This window comes from Bombina bombina, chromosome 7, assembly GCF_027579735.1.
Source record: "Bombina bombina isolate aBomBom1 chromosome 7, aBomBom1.pri, whole genome shotgun sequence".
NCBI classification, from domain to species: Eukaryota; Metazoa; Chordata; class Amphibia; order Anura; family Bombinatoridae; genus Bombina; species Bombina bombina.
The window spans coordinates 361,417,411-361,435,796 of NC_069505.1; the positions used below are offsets into that span (position 1 = coordinate 361,417,411).

The window sequence follows — 18,386 nt, forward strand, 5'->3', positions numbered from 1 at the left end:
TACATCTTACTAAACTTACGGCGAAAAATTCAGGATTCGCCATTCAGGCACGCAGGGCGCTGTGGCTAAAATCCTGGTCAGCTGATGTTACTTCTAAGTCTAAATTGCTTAATATACCTTTCAAAGGGCAGACCTTATTCGGGCCCGGGTTGAAAGAGATTATCGCTGACATTACAGGAGGTAAAGGCCATGCCCTGCCTCAGGACAAAGCCAAAGCCAAGACTAGACAGTCTAATTTTCGTTCCTTTCGTAATTTCAAAGCAGGAGCAGCATCAACTTCCTCTGCTTAAAAACAGGAAGGAGCTGTTGCTCGCTACAGACAAGGCTGGAAACCTAACCAGTCCTGGAACAAGGGCAAGCAGACTAGGAAACCTGCTGCTGCCCCTAAAACAGCATGAATTGAGGGCCCCCGATCCGGGATCGGATCTAGTGGGGGGCAGACTTTCTCTCTTCGCCCAGGCTTGGGCAAGAGATGTTCAGGATCCCTGGGCGCTAGAGATAATATCTCAGGGATACCTACTGGACTTCAAATACTCTCCTCCAAGAGAGAGATTTCATCTGTCAAGATTGTCAACAATCCAGACAAAGAAAGAGGCGTTTCTACGCTGCGTACAAGAGCTCTTGTTAATGGGAGTAATCCATCCAGTTCCACGATCGGAACAGGGACAGGGGTTTTACTCAAATCTGTTTGTGGTTCCCAAAAAAGAGGGAACTTTCAGACCAATCCTGGACTTAAAGATCCTAAACAAACTCCTAAGAGTTCCATCGTTCAAGATGGAGACTATTCGGACAATTTTACCTATGATCCAAGAGGGTCAGTACATGACCACTGTAGATTTAAAAGATGCTTACCTTCACATACCGATTCACAAAGATCATTATCGGTACCTAAGGTTTGCCTTCCTAGACAGGCATTACCAGTTTGTGGCTCTTCCATTCGGATTGGCTACAGCTCCAAGAATCTTCACAAAGGTTCTGGGTGCTCTTCTGGCGGTACTAAGACCGCGGGGAATCTCGGTAGCTCCATACCTAGACGACATTCTGATACAAGCTTCAAGCTTTCAAACTGCCAAGTCTCATACAGAGTTAGTGCTGGCATTTCTAAGGTCACATGGATGGAAGGTGAACGAAAAGAAAAGTTCACTCGTTCCACTCACAAGAGTTCCCTTCCTGGGGACTCTTATAGATTCTGTAGAAATGAAGATTTACCTGACAGAGGACAGGCTAACAAGACTTCAAAGTGCTTGCCGCACTCTTCATTCCATTCAACACCCGTCAGTGGCTCAATGCATGGAGGTAATCGGCTTAATGGTAGCGGCAATGGACATAGTACCCTTTGCACGCTTACACCTCAGACCACTGCAACTGTGCATGCTAAGTCAGTGGAATGGGGATTACTCAGACTTATCCCCTTCTCTGAATCTGGATCAAGAGACCAGAAATTCTCTTCTATGGTGGCTTTCTCGGCCACATCTGTCCAGGGGGATGCCATTCAGCAGACCAGACTGGACAATTGTAACAACAGACGCCAGCCTTCTAGGTTGGGGTGCCGTCTGGAATTCTCTGAAGGCTCAGGGACAATGGAGTCAGGAGGAGAGTCTCCTGCCAATAAACATTCTGGAATTGAGAGCAGTTCTCAATGCCCTCCTGGCTTGGCCCCAGTTGACAACTCGGGGGTTCATCAGGTTTCAGTCGGACAACTTCACGACTGTAGCTTACATCAACCATCAGGGAGGGACAAGAAGCTCCCTAGCTATGATGGAAGTATCAAAGATAATTCGCTGGGCAGAGTCTCACTCTTGCCACCTGTCAGCAATCCACATCCCGGGAGTGGAGAACTGGGAGGCGGATTTCTTAAGTCGTCAGACTTTTCATCCGGGGGAGTGGGAACTTCATCCGGAGGTCTTTGCCCAAATACTTCGACGTTGGGGCAAACCAGAGATAGATCTCATGGCGTCTCGACAGAACGCCAAGCTTCCTCGTTACGGGTCCAGATCCAGGGATCCAGGAGCAGTCCTGATAGATGGTCTGACAGCACCTTGGGACTTCAGGATGGCTTACGTGTTTCCACCCTTCCCGTTGCTTCCTCGATTGATTGCCAGAATCAAACAAGAGAGAGCATCAGTGATTCTAATAGCACCTGCGTGGCCACGCAGGACTTGGTATGCAGACCTGGTGGACATGTCATCCTGTCCACCTTGGTCTCTACCTCTGAAACAGGACCTTCTGATACAGGGTCCCTTCAAACATCAAAATCTAACTTCTCTGAAGCTGACTGCTTGGAAATTGAACGCTTGATTTTATCAAGACGTGGGTTTTCTGAGTCAGTTATTGATACCTTAATACAGGCTAGGAAACCTGTTACCAGAAAGATTTACCATAAGATATGGCGTAAATACCTATATTGGTGTGAATCCAAAGGTTACTCTTGGAGTAAGGTTAGGATTCCTAGGATATTGTCTTTTCTACAAGAAGGTTTAGAAAAGGGTTTATCTGCTAGTTCATTAAAGGGACAGATCTCAGCTCTGTCCATTCTGTTACACAAACGTCTGTCAGAAGTTCCTGACGTCCAGGCTTTTTGTCAGGCTTTGGCCAGGATTAAGCCTGTGTTTAAAACTGTTGCTCCACCATGGAGTTTAAACCTTGTTCTTAATGTTTTACAGGGCGTTCCGTTTGAACCCCTTCATTCCATTGATATAAAGTTGTTATCTTGGAAAGTTCTATTTTTAATGGCTATTTCCTCGGCTCGAAGAGTCTCTGAATTATCAGCCTTACATTGTGATTCTCCTTATTTGATTTTTCATTCGGATAAGGTAGTCCTGCGTACTAAACCTGGGTTCTTACCTAAGGTAGTTACTAACAGGAATATCAATCAAGAGATTGTTGTTCCTTCTTTATGCCCAAATCCTTCTTCAAAGAAGGAACGTCTACTGCACAACCTGGATGTAGTCCGTGCTCTAAAATTTTACTTACAGGCAACTAAGGAATTTCGACAAACGTCTTCTCTGTTTGTCATTTACTCTGGGCAGAGGAGAGGTCAAAAAGCTTCCGCTACCTCTCTTTCTTTTTGGCTTCGTAGCATAATTCGTTTAGCTTATGAGACTGCTGGACAGCAGCCTCCTGAAAGAATTACAGCTCATTCTACTAGAGCTGTGGCTTCCACTTGGGCCTTCAAGAATGAGGCCTCTGTTGAACAGATTTGCAAGGCTGCAACTTGGTCTTCGCTTCATACTTTTTCCAAATTTTACAAATTTGACACTTTTGCTTCATCGGAGGCTATTTTTGGGAGAAAGGTTCTTCAGGCAGTGGTTCCTTCTGTATAAAGAGCCTGCCTATCCCTCCCGTCATCCGTGTACTTTTGCTTTGGTATTGGTATCCCAGAAGTAATGATGACCCGTGGACTGATCACACTTAACAGAAGAAAACATAATTTATGCTTACCTGATAAATTCCTTTCTTCTGTAGTGTGATCAGTCCACGGCCCGCCCTGTTTTTAAGGCAGGTAAATATTTTTTAATTTATACTCCAGTCACCACTTCACCCTTGGCTTTTCCTTTCTCGTTGGTCCTTGGTCGAATGACTGGGAGTGACGTAGAGGGGAGGAGCTATATGCAGCTCTGCTGGGTGAATCCTCTTGCACTTCCTGTTGGGGAGGAGTAATATCCCAGAAGTAATGATGACCCGTGGACTGATCACACTACAGATGAAAGGAATTTATCAGGTAAGCATAAATTATGTTTTTCCATTATTCAACTCGAGCTTAAAGGTTTTGTCAATTGTATTATTAATAATTCTGTAAACCTATGAAAGGTTGTTAAGTCATTTATGTAGTTATACTTCAAAGTGTATTTTAAAAACTTTGTTTTAATATAAATTGTTAACAAACGGCGTGCTTTATTCACAGAAATTCCATCCACGGCAGTTACACTTCTAAATTACATGGAAATAGTGCTAGGTGACTTTCTAATTTGCAGTTTTCAAAGACACTGCGGATGAAGTTATTTTATTACTTTTCTAGCTAAATGAAGTTGTCCTAAATGAGCTACTGAAATTGAATTAGCAAAAACAGAGTAGCTTGACTAAAAGTGATAAGGACTTAGAAGGCAGAAAAAAAACCAATTGAAGATGTTTATAAAGGAGTTTAAGTTATTTTCTGCTGCTACATTAACAAATACCTTACATTTGACTTGAATACTAATATACTAAAGAAAATACATCCTTTGAGTTTAATAGTGTGCCACATTCTGCAGGACTGTGTGTATAATTCGAGATTGCTAAAGATTTGAAGAATACATAGCAAAGCTTAAAACATCTACAGACGTATGCAATAAAAACAGATCTGTAAAAAGGAAGAGTTAAAGGTACTCGGTCATTCTAACAATACTAAAGTATTGAAACTTGGTAAAAAAAAAAAGCTATTGTAAATATCTTAATAAACCCCACTTTGTTAAACTGATCAATGGTAACATATTCAATGGGAGCGAATTTTACAGTACAATGCCCCTTTAATCACAAGTGCCAGAAAAATAGTATAAATAAAATTGCAGCATAAATTTGCTACTTACTTCAAAAATGAGCAGAATTCGGCTGTCCCTTAAATAACGTTCATATGGATAATCCTTCATATAACCTAATCCTCCAAGGATCTGCAAGGCTTCACTGACACAAACCCATGCTCCTTCTGAACTAAAAACCTGGGAGGAGAGGAAAAAAAAAAGTATTCAATACACACAATAAACCTATTTCTGTTTGTTGTTTGCTGCTGACACATCTGTATCACCCCTGGTTACCAAGGATGTTTCTTAATCAGGTACTAACAAGGCCTAACCCTGCTTAAAGGGACATAATGGTCAAAAGTGAATCTTGCAAGAGTGCATTTTACTTTTTTGAATTGAAACATTTTACAGATACACTTGTATAAGCAAAAAAAGAGTCTAGTTAATGTGGTTTCAATGGCAAATAATTTATGCTTACCTGATAAATTTATTTCTCTTGTAGTGTAATTAGTCCACGGGTCATCCATTACTTATGGGATTATATCTCCTTCCCAACAGGAAGTTGCAAGAGGATCACCCAGGCAGGGCTGCTATATAGCTCCTTCCCTCACATGTCATATCCAGTCATTCGACCGAAACAAGACAAGAAAGGAGAAACCATAGGGTGCAGTGGTGACAGGAGTTTTAATAAAAATTTAAATCTGCCTTAAAAGACAGGGCGGGCCGTGGACTGAATACACTACAAGAGAAATAAATTTATCAGGTAAGCATAAATTATGTTTTCTCTTGTTAAGTGTATTCAGTCCACGGGTCATCCATTATTTATGGGATACCAATACCAAAGCTAAAGTACACGGATGATGGGAGGGACAAGGCAGGGACTTAAACGGAAGGAACAACTGCCTGTAGAACCTTTCTCCCAAAAACAGCCCCCGAAGAAGCAAAAGTGTCAAATTTGTAAAATTTTGAAAAAGTGTGAAGTGAAGACCAAGTTGCAGCCTTGCAAATCTGTTCAACAGAGGCCTCATTCTTAAAGGCCCAGGTGGAAGCCACAGCTCTAGTGGAATGAGCTGTAATTTTTCAAGGAGGCTGCTGTCCAGCAGTCTCATAGGCTAAACGTATTATGCTACGAAGCCAAAAAGAGAGAGAGGTTGCTGAAGCTTTTAGACCTCTCCTCTGACCAGAGTACACGACAAACAGGGAAGAAGTTTGACGAAATTCTTTAGTTGCCTGTAAATAGAACTTTAGAGCACGGACTACGTCCAGATTATGCAAAAGTCGTTCCTTTTTTGAAGAAGGATTAGGACATAAAGATGGAACAACAATCTCCTGATTGATATTCCTGTTAGAAACTACCTTAGGTAAAAACCCAGGTTTAGTACGCAGAACTACCTTGTCTGAATGGAAAATCAGATAAGGAGAATCACAATGTAAGGCCGATAACTCAGAGACTCTTCGAGCCGAGGAAATAGCCATCAAAAACAGAACTTTCCAAGATAAAAGCTTAATATCAATGGAATGAAGGGGTTCAAACGGAACCCCTTGAAGAACTTTAAGAACCAAGTTTAAGCTCCACGGAGGAGCAACAGTCTTAAACACAAGCTTAATCCTAGCCAAAGCCTGACAAAAAACCTGGACGTCGAACTTCTGCCAGACGTTTGTGTAAGAGAATAGACAGAGCAGAAATCTGTCCCTTTAACGAACTAGCAGATAAACCCTTTTCTAAACCTTCTTGTAGAAAAGACAATATCCTAGGAATCCTAACCTTACTCCATGAGTAACCCTTGGATTTGCACCAAAAAAAATTACGCCATATTTTATGGTAAATTTTCCTGGTAACAGGCTTCCGTGCCTGTATTAAGGTATCAATAACTGACTCCGAGAAGCCACGCTTTGATAGAATCAAGCGTTCAATCTCCATGCAGTCAGCCTCAGAGAAATTAGATTTGGATGTTTGAAAGGGCCTTGTATTAGAAGGTCCTGCCTCAGAGGTAGAAACCACGGTGGACAGGACGACATGTCCACTAGGTCTGCATACCAGGTCCTGCGTGGCCACGCAGGAGCTATCAGAATCACCGATGCTCTCTCCTGTTTGATCTTGGCAATCAGTCGAGGAAGCATCGGAAATGGTGGAAACACATAAGCCATGTTGAAGACCCAAGGGGCTGTCAGAGCATCTATCAGCGCCGCTCCCGGGTCCCTGGACCTGGATCCGTAACAAGGAAGCTTGGCGTTCTGGCGAGACGCCATGAGATCCAGATCTGGTTTGCCCCAACGATGAATCAGTTGAGCGAAGACCTCCGGATGAAGTTCCCACTCCCCCGGATGAAAAGTCTGGCGACTTAGAAAATCCGCCTCCCAGTTCTCCACGCCTGGGATGTAGATCGCTGACAGGTGGCAAGAGTGAGACTCTGCCCAGCGAATTATCTTTGAGACTTCCAACATCGCTAGGGAACTCCTGGTTCCCCCTTGATGGTTGATGTAAGCCACAGTCGTGATGTTGTCCGACTGAAATCTGATGAACCTCAGTGTTGCTAACTGAGGCCAAGCTAGAAGAGCATTGAGTATTGCTCTCAACTCCAGAATATTTATTGGGAGGAGTTTCTCCTCCTGAGTCCATAATCCCTGAGCCTTCAGGGAGTTCCAGACTGCGCCCCAACCTAGAAGGCTGGCATCTGTTGTTACAATCGTCCAATCTGGCCTGCGAAAGGTCATACCCTTGGACAGATGGACCTGAGAAAGCCACCAGAGAAGAGAATCTCTGGTCTCTTGGTCCAGATTTAGCAGAGGGGACAAATCTGAGTAATCCCCATTCCACTGACTTAGCATGCATAATTGCAGCGGTCTGAGATGCAGGCGCGCAAATGGCACTATGTCCATTGCCGCTACCATTAAGCCGATTACTTCCATGCACTGAGCCACTGACGGGTGTGGAATGGAATGAAGGACACGGCAAGCATTTAGAAGTCAGGTAAATTTTCAGCTCTACAGAATCTATAAGAGTCCCTAGAAAGGAGACTCTTGTGAGTGGTGATAGAGAACTCTTTTCCACGTTCACTTTCCACCCATGCGACCTCAGAAATGCCAGAACTATCTCTGTATGAGACTTGGCCATTTGAAAGCTTGACGCCTGTATCAGGATGTCGTCTAGATACGGAGCCACCGCTATGCCTCGCGGTCTTAGAACCGCCAGAAGTGAGCCCAGAACCTTTGTAAAGATTCTCGGGGCCGTAGCCAACCCGAAGGGAAGAGCTACAAACTGGTAATGCCTGTCTAGAAAGGCAAATCTTAGGTACCGATAATGATCTTTGTGAATCGGTATATGAAGGTAGGCATCCTTTAAGTCTACCGTGGCCATGTATTGACCCTCTTGGATCATGGGTAGGATGGTTCGAATAGTTTCCATTTTGAATGATGGAACTCTTAGGAATTTGTTTAAGATTTTTAGGTCCAAGATTGGCCTGAAGGTTCCCTCTTTCTTGGGAACCACAAACAGATTTGAGTAAAACCCTTGCCCTTGTTCCGTCCGCGGAACTGGGTGGATCACCCCCATTACTAAGAGGTCTTGCACACAGCGTAGGAATGCCTCTTTCTTTATTTGGTTTGCTGATAACCTTGAAAGATGAAATCTCCCTTGTGGAGGAGATGCTTTGAAGTCCAGAAGATATCCCTGAGATATGATCTCCAACGCCCAGGGATCCTGGACATCTCTTGCCCAAGCCTGGGCGAAGAAAGATAGTCTTCCCCCCACTAGATCCGTTTCCGGATAGGGGGCCCTCTCGTCATGCTGTCTTAGGGGCAGAAGTAGGCTTTCTGGCCTGCTTGCCCTTGTTCCAGGGCTGGTTAGCTTTCCAGCCCTGTCTGTAACGAGCAACAGGTCCTTCCTGTTTTGGAGCGGAGGAAGTTGATGCTGCTCCTGCCTTGAAGTTACGAAAGGCACGAAAATTAGACTGTTTGGCCTTTGATTTGGCCCTGTCCTGAGGAAGAGTATTACCCCTTACCTCCAGTAATGTCAGCAATAATTTCTTTCAAGCCAGGCCCGAATAAGGTCTGCCCTTTGAAAGGAATATTAAGCAATTTAGATTTAGAAGTCACGTCAGCTGACCAGGATTTAAGCCATAGTGCTCTGCGCGCCTGGATGGCGAATCCGGAGTTCTTAGCCGTTAGTTTGGTTAAATGTACAACGGCATCAGAAACAAATGCATAAGCTAGCTTAAGTGGTTTAAACTTGGCCATAATCTCATCCAATGGAGCTGTGCGAATGGCCTCTTCCAGAGACTCGAAACCAGAATGCCGCAGCAGCAGTGACAGGCGCAATGCATGCAAGGGGCTGTAAGATAAAACCTTGTTGAACAAACATTTTCTTAAGGTAACCTTCTAATTTTTTATCCATTGGATCTGAAAAAGCACAACTATCCTCCACCGGGATAGTGGTACGTTTAGCTAAAGTAGAAACTGCTCCCTCCACCTTAGGGACCGTCTGCCATAAGTCTCGTGTGGTGGCGTCTATTGGAAACATTTTTCTAAATATCGGAGGTGGGGAAAAGGGCACACCGGGTCTATCCCACTCCTTGCTAATAATTTCTGTAAGCCTTTTAGGTATAGGAAAAACGTCAGTACACACCGGTACCGCAAAATATCTATCCAACCTACATACTTTCTCTGGAATTGCAACCGTGTTACAATCATTCAGAGCCGCTAATACCTCCCCTAGCAATACGCGGAGGTTCTCAAGCTTAAATTTAAAATTAGAAATCTCTGAATCCGGTCTCCCTGGATCAGATCCGTCACCCACAGAATGAAGCTCTCCGTCCTCATGTTCTGCAAATTGTGACGCAGTATCAGACATGGCTCTCACATCATCAGCGCGCTCTGTCCTTAACCCAGAGCTATCGTGCTTGCCTCTTAATTCAGGTAATTTAGATAATACTTCTGTCATAACAGCAGCCATGTCTTGCAAAGTGATTTGTATGGGCCTCTCTGATGTACTTGGCGCCACAATATCACACGCCTCCTGAGCGGGAGGCGAAGGTACTGACACGTGAGGAGAGTTAGCCGGCATAACTTCCCCCTCGTTGTCTGGCGATAATTTCTTTACAGATATAGATTGACTTTTATTCAAAGTGACATCAATACATTTAGTACACATATCTCTATGGGGCTCCACATTGGCCTTTAAACATAGTGAACAAACAGATTCATCTGTGTCAGACATGTTTAAACAGACTCGCAATGAGACTAGCAAGCTTGGAAAATCCTTTCAAATAAATTTACAAGCAATATAAAAAACGCTACTGCGCCTTTAAGAAGCACAAAAAAAATCGTCACAGTTGAAATAATAATGAACCAAATCGGTTATAGCAACCAAATTTTCACAGGAAATGTATTAAGTTAGCAAAGTATTGCACCCACTAGCAAATGGATGATTAACCCCTTAATACCCAAAAACGGATAATCAATTAACAATTAACGTTTTTATCACAGTCAAACACACTGTCACAGGTCTGCTGTGACTGATTACCTCCCTCAAAATGACTTTTTAAGACCCCTGAGCTCTCTAGAGACGTCCTGGATCAAGGAGGAAGAAGCAGGAAGACTGAAACTGAATTTTTACTGCGCAAAAAAGCGCTAAAATAGGCTCCTCCCACTCCTATTACAACAGTGGGAAACCTCAGTTAACCGTTTCTATGTAGAAATAATCAACAGCCATGTGGAAAATCATGCCCCAAAAGATTTATCACCAAAGTACCTCACAAAAAATGAATAACATGCCAGTAAACGTTTTAAACATACACTTTAAAAGTTAGGTAGTGTTATTAATAAGCCTGCTACCAGTCGCTTCTACTGCAGTTAAGGCTTATACAATACTTCAGTATTAACAGTATTTTCTTAGTCAAATTCCATTCCTTAGAAAATTACTTATTATACATACATTCATCAGCCTGATACCAGTCGCTGCTGCATTTAAGGCTGTACTTACATTACATCGGTATCAGCAGTATTTTCTTAGTCAATTCCATTCCTTAGAAAAATAATTTACTGCACATACCTTGTTTGCAGGATTCCCCACACGCTATTCCCTTTCTGAAAGTTACCCCACTCCTCAGAATGTGCGAGAACAGCCAGTGGATCTTAGTTACTTCTGCTAAGATCATAGAAAACGCAGGCAGATTCTTCTTCCAAATGCTGCCTGAGAACAAACAGCACACTCCGGTGCCATTTAAAATAACAAACTTTTGATTGAAGAAATAAACTAAGTATAAAAACACCACAGACCTCTCACAACGTCCTATCTAGTTGAGTTGCAAGAGAATGACTGGATATGACATGTGAGGGGAGGAGCTATATAGCAGCTCTGCTTGGGTGATCCTCTTGCAACTTCCTGTTGGGAAGGAGATATAATCCCATAAGTAATGGATGACCCGTGGACTGAATACACTTAACAAGAGAAATTAGAAAAGTTATTTCAAAATGTATAATCTATCTCAATCATGAAATCATTTTTTTGGGGGGTTTCATGTCCCTTTAAAACTTGCAAGCAGATTGTAAGCACACACATTAAATGTTGCTGTTATACAGAACAACCCTACGCCCTGGCTCTAATCAGACAACTGGGCATTAAACTTTATCTTTGAGCTAAAGTAGTTCCATCTTGTAAATGCATTACAAGATGGGGACTTTTAGCAGTTTCATTTTTAGTATTAATTATTTTCATATACAGCTCAAACCGTGTTTTTCCTTCTTTTATATTCAAAGAGATGTAGCACTTAAAGGGATACTGAACCCAATTTTTTCTTTCATGATTCATATAGAGCATGCAATTTTAAGCCACCAATCAGCAAACGCTACCCAGGTGCTGAACCATGATGGGCCGGCTTGTAAGCTTTTTCAAATAAAGATACCAACAGAACTAGCAAAAAATGATAATCAGAGTAAATTAGAAAGTTGCTTAAAATTGCATGCTTTATATGAATCATAAAAGAAACAAATTGGGTTCAGCATCCCTTTAAGTGGTAAGATACAACTTAAATGAATATGAAACCCAAAATTTCTCTTTCATGATTCAGACTGAGCATGCGATTTTAAACAACTTTCTAATTTACTTCTATTTTCAAATTTGCTTTTTTTCTCTTGGTATCTTTTGTTGCAAAAACAGAGATGTAGTATACTTATGAACCTGCCCATTTCTGGAGCACTATATGGCAGCAGTTTTGCAAGAATGTTATCCATTTGGAAGAGCAATAGATTGCAGCACAATTTCCTGGCACGTAAGAGCTCCAGATGTCTGCCTCATCTCTTCAACACAGACTTTCATGGGAACAAAGCAAATTTGATAATAGAAGTAAATTGGAATCTTCTTTAAAATTGTATGCTCTGTTGAATAACAAAATGGGGTTTCATATACCTTTAAAGGACCATTAAACACAGTACAATTTCATTATGAACAAGAGTATAATGAAAAGACAATGCATTGACACTGAGTTTTAAGAAGCAGATTTTTCCCATCTGTTTAAGCTCTGTATCACGTGAATAGAACTGCTCAAAAAAAGTATTTATATGTTGAAATTATCACATTCCACAAAAACCTGTTGCTTTCTAACAGTAGAAAATAAAATCTCAAAATTTGTTCACTGCTATCCTCTGATTGAACTAAGACCACAAGTAAATATTTTGCTTTTTTTTTTTTTTTTTTTTTTTTTATAAGTTCAAGGTTTTTATGTGGAGCTCATACCATATTCTAAAATGATGCAATGGGGCAACGCATTTGGTATAGCAGAACTGCCCAAATTCTCAAAATTGACTACAATACATTGTCCCTTAAGTTGCTCAGTCAGAAGGTAAGTGCTGTTAAGGAACGGGGTAAGTAGATGATTGCTTATCGTTGCAGTGAGGTGCAAAATTAATAATTCCCATTTGGTTAGGAAGGACTTGATTCTGTGTTCGATATACCCTCTCACATCTGCCTGTTCTATGAAAAGCTGAGTACGAATCGTGTGTAAAATGCATCAGGTGTGAGGCTTTGTTCGATATCAATTTCCTGGCTTTTAATATAGAGAAATTTAAAAAATGATCATATAGAGAGGGCTGAGTATGGCCAAAGAGAAAATATTTGTGCTGCAGTTATAAGAGTGTTTGTGTAACGGCAGATTTTAGCTAGCCAATATTGCAATTTACTCCAAAAAACAGAATTATTGCTTACCTGATAAATTACTTTCTCCAACGGTGTGTCCGGTCCACGGCGTCATCCTTACTTGTGGGAATATCTCTTCCCCAACAGGAAATGGCAAAGAGTCCCAGCAAAGCTGGCCATATAGTCCCTCCTAGGCTCCGCCCACCCCAGTCATTCGACCGACGGACAGGAGGAAAAATATAGGAGAAACCATATGGCACCGTGGTGACTGTAGTTAGAGAAAATAATTCATCCGACCTGATTAAAAAACCAGGACGGGCCGTGGACCGGACACACCGTTGGAGAAAGTAATTTATCAGGTAAGCATAAATTCTGTTTTCTCCAACATTGGTGTGTCCGGTCCACGGCGTCATCCTTACTTGTGGGAACCAATACCAAAGCTTTAGGACACAGATGAAGGGAGGGAGCAAATCAGGTTACCTAAACGGAAGGCACCACGGCTTGCAAAACCTTTCTCCCAAAAATAGCCTCCGAAGAAGCAAAAGTATCAAATTTGTAAAATTTGGCAAAAGTGTGCAGTGAAGACCAAGTCGCTGCCTTACATATCTGGTCAACAGAAGCCTCGTTCTTGAAGGCCCAAGTGGAAGCCACAGCCCTAGTGGAGTGAGCTGTGATTCTTTCAGGAGGCTGCCGTCCGGCAGTCTCGTAAGCCAATTGGATGATGCTTTTAAGCCAAAAGAAAAGAGAGGTAGAAGTCGCTTTTTGACCTCTCCTTTTACCAGAATAAACAACAAACAAAGAAGATGTTTGTCTGAAATCTTTTGTAGCCTCTAAATAGAATTTTAGAGCACGGACTAGAAGGTACAACTATCTCCTGGTTAATATTCTTGTTAGAAACAACCTTTGGAAGAAAACCAGGCTTAGTACGCAAAACCACCTTATCTGCATGGAACACCAGATAAGGCGGAGAACACTGCAAAGCAGATAACTCTGAAACTCTTCTAGCAGAAGAAATAGCAACCAAAAACAAAACTTTCCAAGATAGTAACTTAATATCTATGGAATGTAAAGGTTCAAACGGAACCCCTTGAAGAACTGAAAGAACTAGATTTAGACTCCAGGGAGGAGTCAAAGGTCTGTAAACAGGCTTGATCCTAACCAGAGCCTGAACAAATGCTTGAACATCTGGCACAGCTGCCAGTCTTTTGCGTAGTAAGACAGATAAAGCAGAGATCTGTCCCTTTAGAGAACTTGCAGATAATCCTTTCTCCAAACCTTCTTGTAGAAAGGAGAGAATCTTAGGAATTTTTATCTTATTCCATGGGAATCCTTTGGATTCACACCAACAGATATATCTTTTCCATATTTTATGGTAAATCTTTCTAGTTACCGGTTTTCTGGCCTGAACCAGAGTATCTATCACAGAATCTGAAAACCCACGCTTTGATAGAATCAAGCGTTCAATCTCCAAGCCGTCAGCTGGAGGGAGACCAGATTTGGATGTTCGAATGGACCCTGAACAAGAAGGTCCTGTCTCAAAGGTAGCTTCCATGGTGGAACCGATGACATATTCACCAGGTCTGCATACCAAGTTCTGCGTGGCCACGCAGGAGCTATCAAGATCACAGAGGCCCTCTCCTGTTTGATCCTGGCTACCAGCCTGGGAATGAGAGGAAACGGTGGAAATACATAAGCTAGGTTGAAGGTCCAAGGTGCTACTAGTGCATCTACTAGAGTCGCCTTGGGATCCCTGGATCTGGACCCGTAGCAAGGAACCTTGAAGTTCTGACGAGACGCCATCAGATCCATGTCTGGAATGCCCCATAATTGAGTTAGTTGGGCAAAAATCTCCGGGTGGAGTTCCCACTCCCCCGGATGGAATGTCTGACGACTCAGATAATCCGCTTCCCAGTTTTCCACACCTGGGATGTGGATCGCAGATAGGTGGCAGGAGTGATCCTCCGCCCATTGTATTATTTTGGTCACTTCTTTCATCGCCAGGGAACTCCTTGTTCCCCCCTGATGATTGATATACGCAACGGTCGTCATGTTGTCTGATTGGAATCTTATGAATCTGGCCTTTGCTAGCTGAGGCCAAGCCCTGAGAGCATTGAAGATCGCTCTTAGTTCCAGAATGTTTATCGGGAGAAGAGACTCTTCCCGAGACCATAGTCCCTGAGTTTTCAGGGATTCCCAGACCGCGCCCCAGCCCACTAGACTGGCGTCGGTCGTGACAATGACCCACTCTGGTCTGCGGAAGCTCATTCCCTGGGATAGATGGTCCAGGGTCAGCCACCAACGGAGTGAATCTATGGTCTTCTGATTTACTTGAATCATTGGAGACAAGTCTGTATAGTCCCCATTCCACTGTTTGAGCATGCACAGTTGTAATGGTCTTAGATGAATTCGTGCAAAAGGAACTATGTCCATTGCTGCAACCATCAACCCTACTACTTCCATGCACTGCGCTATGGAAGGACGTGGAACAGAATGAAGAACTTGACAAGTGCTTAGAAGTTTTGACTTTCTGACCTCTGTCAGAAAAATCCTCATTTCTAAGGAATCTATTATTGTTCCCAAGAAGGGAACTCTTGTTGACGGAGACAGAGAACTTTTTTCTATGTTCACCTTCCATCCGTGTGATCTGAGAAAGGCCAGAACGATGTCTGTAGGAGCCTTTGCTTTTGACAGGGACGACGCTTGTATTAGAATGTCGTCCAAGTATGGTACTACTGCAATGCCCCTCGGTCTTAGAACCGCTAGAAGGGACCCGAGTACCTTTGTGAAAATCCTTGGAGCAGTGGCTAACCCGAATGGGAGGGCCACAAACTGGTAATGTTTGTCCAGAAAGGCGAACCTTAGGAACTGATGATGTTCTTTGTGGATAGGAATATGTAGGTACGCATCCTTTAGATCCACGGTAGTCATAAATTGACCTTCCTGGATAGTGGGTAGAATCGTTCGAATGGTTTCCATCTTGAACGATGGTACCCTGAGAAATTTGTTTAGGATCTTCAAATCCAAAATTGGTCTGAAGGTTCCCTCTTTTTTGGGAACTACGAACAGATTGGAATAAAATCCCATTCCTTGTTCCTTTATTGGAACTGGGTGTATCACTCCCATCTTTAACAGGTCTTCTACACAATGTAAGAACGCCTGTCTCTTTATTTGGTTTAAGGATAAGTGAGACATGTGGAACCTTCCCCTTGGGGGTAGTTCCCTGAATTCCAGAAGATAACCCTGAGAAACTATTTCTAGTGCCCAGGGATCCTGAACATCTCTTGCCCAAGCCTGAGCAAAGAGAGAGAGTCTGCCCCCTACTAGATCCGGTCCCGGATCGGGGGCTACTCCTTCATGCTGTTTTGTTAGCAGCAGCAGGCTTCTTGGCCTGCTTACCCTTGTTCCAGCCTTGCATAGGTTTCCAGGCTGGTTTGGGCTGTGAGGCATTACCCTCTTGCTTAGAGGATGCAGAATTAGAGGCCGGTCCGTTCCTGAAATTGCGAAAGGAACGAAAATTAGACTTATTCTTGGCCTTGAAAGGCCTATCTTGTGGAAGGGCGTGGCCCTTTCCCCCAGTGATGTCTGAGATAATCTCTTTCAATTCTGGTCCAAATAGAGTTTTACCTTTGAAAGGGATGTTAAGCAATTTTGTCTTGGATGATACATCCGCTGACCAAGACTTTAGCCAAAGCGCTCTGCGCGCCACAATTGCAAACCCTGAATTTTTCGCCGCTAATCTAGCTAATTGCAAAGCAGCATCTAAAATAAAAGAGTTAGCCAACTTAAGTGCGTGAACTCTGTCCATAACCTCCTCATATGGAGTCTCTCTACTGAGCGACTTTTCTAGTTCCTCGAACCAGAACCACGCTGCTGTAGTGACAGGAACAATGCACGAAATGGGTTGTAGAAGATAACCTTGCTGTACAAAAATCTTTTTTAAGCAAACCTTCAAATTTTTTATCCATAGGATCTTTGAAAGCACAGCTATCCTCGATAGGAATAGTAGTGCGCTTGTTTAGAGTAGAAACTGCCCCCTCGACCTTAGGGACTGTCTGCCATAAGTCCTTTCTGGGGTCGACCATAGGAAATAATTTCTTAAATATAGGGGGGGGGGGGGACAAAAGGTATGCCGGGCTTCTCCCACTCCTTATTCACTATGTCCACCACCCGCTTGGGTATAGGAAAAGCGTCGGGGTGCACCGGAACCTCTAGAAACTTGTCCATCTTGCATAATTTCTCTGGAATGACCAAGTTGTCACAATCATCCAGAGTAGATAACACCTCCTTAAGCAGTGCGCGGAGATGTTCTAATTTAAATTTAAATGTCACAACATCAGGTTCAGCTTGTTGAGAAATTTTTCCTGAATCTGAAATTTCCCCATCTGACAAAACCTCCCTCATGGCCACTTCAGATTGGTGTGAGGGTATGACAGAACAATTATCATCAGCGCCCTCCTGCTCTTCAGTGTTTAAAACAGAGCAATCGCGCTTTCTCTGATATGCAGGCATTTTGGATAAATTATTTGCTATGGAGTTATCCATTACAGCCGTCAATTGTTGCATGGTAATAAGCATTGGCGCGCTAGATGTACTAGGGGCCTCCTGCGTGGGCAAAACTGGTGTAGACACAGTAGGAGATGATGTAGTATCATGTCTACTCCCCTCATCTGAGGAATCATCTTGGGCAATTTCATTATCTGTGGCACTACTGTCCTTACTTTGTTTGGACGCTATGGCACAATTATCACACAAATTTAAATGGGGAGACACATTGGCTTTCATACATATAGAAAATAGCTTATCCGAAGGCACAGACATGTTAAACAGGCTTAAACTTGTCAATAAAGCACAAAAACCGTTTTAAAACAAAACCGTTACTGTCTCTTTAAATTTTAAACAGAAACACTTTATTACTGAATATGTGAAAAAGTATGAAGGAATTGTTCAAAAATTACCAAAATTTCACCACAGTGTCTTAAAGCATTAAGAGTATTGCACACCAATTTTCAGAGCTTTAACCCTTAAAATAACGGAACCGGAGCCGTTTACAAATTTAACCCCTATACAGTCCCAGCTACAGCCTTTGCTGTGACACAACCAAGCCCAGAGGGGAATACGATACCAAATGACGCCTTCTAGAAACTGTTCCAGCTACTTTCAGATCCTCACACATGCATCTGCATGTCTTGCTCTCAAAAACAACTGCGCAGTAATGGCGCGAAAATGAGGCTCAGCCTACAACTGGGAAGGTCCTCCCTGACTGGAAAAGGTGTCTAACATAGTGCCTGCCGTTAAAAAAACGTTCCCCAAGTTTATAAATGTGAATTATCAGCATAAACATGTATAAAATGTCCAAATAAAGCAATCGATTTAGCCCATAAAAGTGTCTACCAGTTTTATAGCCCATATTAAGCCCTTTATTCTGTTTGAGACTAAGAAAATGGCTTACCGGTCCCCATGAGGGGAAATGACAGCCTTCCAGCATTACACAGTCTTGTTAGAAATATGGCTAGTCATACCTTAAGCAGAAAAGTCTGCTAACTGTTTCCCCCAACTGAAGTTACTTCATCTCAACAGTCCTATGTGGAAACAGCAATCGATTTTAGTAACTGTCTGCTAAAATTATCTTCCTCTCACAAACAGAAATCTTCATCCTTTTCTGTTTCAGAGTAAATAGTACATACCAGCACTATTTTAAAATAACAAACACTTGATAGAAGAATAAAAAACTACATTTAAACACCAAAAACTCTTAACCA

At 42.6% G+C, this 18,386-nt stretch overlaps 1 protein-coding gene across 1 annotated transcript in view; it reads right to left on the reverse strand.

Moving 5' to 3' along the window:
- Window positions 1–18,386, reverse strand: part of ACAD9 (acyl-CoA dehydrogenase family member 9) — an 816,466-nt gene that overhangs the window by 208,953 nt on the left and 589,127 nt on the right. The window contains exon 12 of the mRNA XM_053721049.1: window positions 4,566–4,694. Within this exon, the coding sequence (XP_053577024.1) occupies window positions 4,566–4,694 (129 nt within the window). The remainder of the gene's footprint in view (window positions 1–4,565; window positions 4,695–18,386) is intronic.